Source organism: Oncorhynchus tshawytscha, linkage group LG08, assembly GCF_018296145.1.
Source record: "Oncorhynchus tshawytscha isolate Ot180627B linkage group LG08, Otsh_v2.0, whole genome shotgun sequence".
Lineage (NCBI taxonomy): Eukaryota > Metazoa > Chordata > Actinopteri > Salmoniformes > Salmonidae > Oncorhynchus > Oncorhynchus tshawytscha.
The window spans coordinates 4,866,004-4,868,503 of record NC_056436.1 but is presented as its reverse complement, the minus strand read 5'-3'; the positions used below and the strand labels follow the sequence as shown (position 1 = coordinate 4,868,503).

General features: G+C 46.4%; 1 protein-coding gene across 1 annotated transcript in view; it reads left to right on the top strand.

Annotated features, from left to right (window-relative positions):
* Positions 1-2,500, top strand: part of si:ch73-383l1.1 (receptor tyrosine-protein kinase erbB-4) — a 469,115-nt gene that overhangs the window by 417,699 nt on the left and 48,916 nt on the right. The window contains 1 exon segment of the mRNA XM_042325104.1: positions 141-326. Within this exon segment, the coding sequence (XP_042181038.1) occupies positions 141-326 (186 nt within the window).

Genomic DNA, 2,500 nt, shown 5'->3' with positions numbered 1-2,500 from the left:
CTACACTACACTACACTACACCATAACACTTGTATTTCCCCTTCCACCTGTGTGCACTTGGCTGTTTGCTCTGTATACTCCTCCATCCACAGTGTTCTGTCAGATTCCCCCAGGCCTGAGTCCCTATCTATCCCCACCAGGAGGCTCTGATTATGGCCAGCATGGAGCACCCCCACCTGGTCCGTCTCCTGGGGGTCTGCCTGAGCCCCACCACACAGCTGGTCACCCAGCTCATGCCCCACGGCTGCCTCCTCGACTACGTCCACGAACACAAGGACAACATCGGCTCTCAACTGCTGCTCAACTGGTGTGTCCAGATCGCCAAGGTAGGATGGCACTGGGGCTGTCATGAGGGAGGGTGTGTGTTTGTGAGTGTGTTTGCGTGTTCGGTCAGTGTTCAGCGCAATTCAGAGTCCACAGACGCAGAGATGTGACAGTCCATAGTCTCATTGTGACATAGCTACGTGGCTCTACCACCATCCACGGGGAGGCACAGCCGACCGCGCACCTCCCCAAAATTCACAACCATCGCGACTCCACCTACAAGTCCTCTATTCATTTCAATGTGTAACAGCTGGAAAAATAGCTTGAGCCGCACCGAGAATTCAAAAAGTATGAAAGCCAACGGTCCAATCTACTAGAACACAGCTGTGTGTTCACCTACACATTTTGGACTTTGATAGGTGTTTTACACTTACGCTGAATGATCTTAAATCCATAGAACCATAGAACACCATGGTTATACCTGAGGAATGCTATCACTCTCCCACAATCAACCATTACCCAACAATATCAATATCACCACTTCTTTACCCATAAGTGACAGAATCCAGAACCCCAATCTCTCTCTCTCTCTCTCTCTGTCGCTCTCTCTCTCTCTCCCTCTCCGTCTCTCTCTCTCTCTCTCTCTCTCTCTAGCTCTCTCTGTCTCTGTCTCTCTCTCTCCCTCTCTCTCTCTCTCTCTCTCTCTCTCTCCTCTCTCTCCGTCTCTCTCTCCTCTCTCTGTCTCTCTCTCTCCGTCTCTCCGTCTCTCCGTCTCTGTCTCTGTCTCTCTCGCTGTCTCTGTCTCTCTCTCTCTCTCTGTCGCTCTCTCTCTCTCTCTCTCTCTCTCTCTCTCTCTGTCTCTCGTTCTGTCACTCTCTGTCTCTGTCTCTGTCTCTAGCTCTCTCTCGCTGTCTCTCTCTCTCTCTCTCCCTCTCCGTCTCCTCTCTCTCTCTCTCTCTCTCTCTCTCCGTCTCCCTCTCACTCTGTCTCTGTCTCTGTCTCTCTCTCTCTCCGTCTCTCCGTCTCTGTCTCTGTCTCTGTCTCTCTCTGTCTCTCTCTCTCTCTGTCTCTGTCTCTGTCTCTGTCTCTAGCTCTCTCTCGTCTCTCTCTGTCTCTCTCTCTCTCTCTCTCCTCTCCTCTGTCTCTGTCTGTCTCTCCGTCTCTCCGTCTCTCCGTCTCTGCCTCTGTCTCTCTCTCTCTCTCTCTCTCTGTCTCTGTCTCTAGTCTCTCTCTCTGTCTCTCTCTGTCTCTCTCGTCTCCCTCTCTCTCTCTCTCTCTCGTCTCTCTCAATTCAATTCAATTCAAGGGCTTTATTGGCATGGGAAACATGTGTTAACATTGCCAAAACAAGTGAGGTAGACAACACACAAAGTGAATATATAAAGTGAAAAACAACAAAAATTAACAGTAAACATTACACATACAGAAGTTTCAAGACAGTAAAGACATTACAAATGTCATATTATATATATATATATATATATATACAGTGTTTTAACAATGTACAAATGGTTAAAGGACACAAGATAAAATAAATAAGCATAAATATGGGTGTATTTACAATGGTGTTTGTTCTTCACTGGTTGCCCGTTTCTCGCTCTCTCTCTCTCTCTCTCTCTCTCTCTCTCTCTCTCTCTCTCTGTCTCCCTCTCACTCTGTCTCTGTCTCTCTCTCCGTCTCTCCGTCTCTGTCTCTGTCTCTCTCTCTCTCTCCCTCTCTGTCTCTCTCTCTCTCTCTCTCTCTCTCTCTCTCTCTGTCTCTCTCTCTCTCTCTCTCTCTGTCTCCCTCTGTCTCTCTCTCTCTCTCTGACTCTGTCTCAGTCTCTGTCTCTGTCTCCTCTCTAGAGCTGTCTCTCTCAGTCTCTCCTCTCTCTCTCTCTCTCTCTCTCTCTCAGGCCTGCAGGCTCTCTCCCCCTCTCTCTCTCTCAATTCAATTCAATTCAATTCAAGGGCTTTATTGGCATGGGAAACATGTGTTAACATTGCCAAAACAAGTGAGGTAGACAACATACAAAGTGAATATATAAAGTGAAAAACAACAAAAATTAACAGTAAACATTACACATACAGAAGTTTCAAGACAGTAAAGACATTACAAATGTCATATTATATATATATATATATATATACAGTGTTTTAACAATGTACAAATGGTTAAAGGACACAAGATAAAATAAATAAGCATAAATATGGGTGTATTTACAATGGTGTTTGTTCTTCACTGGTTGCCCGTTAGA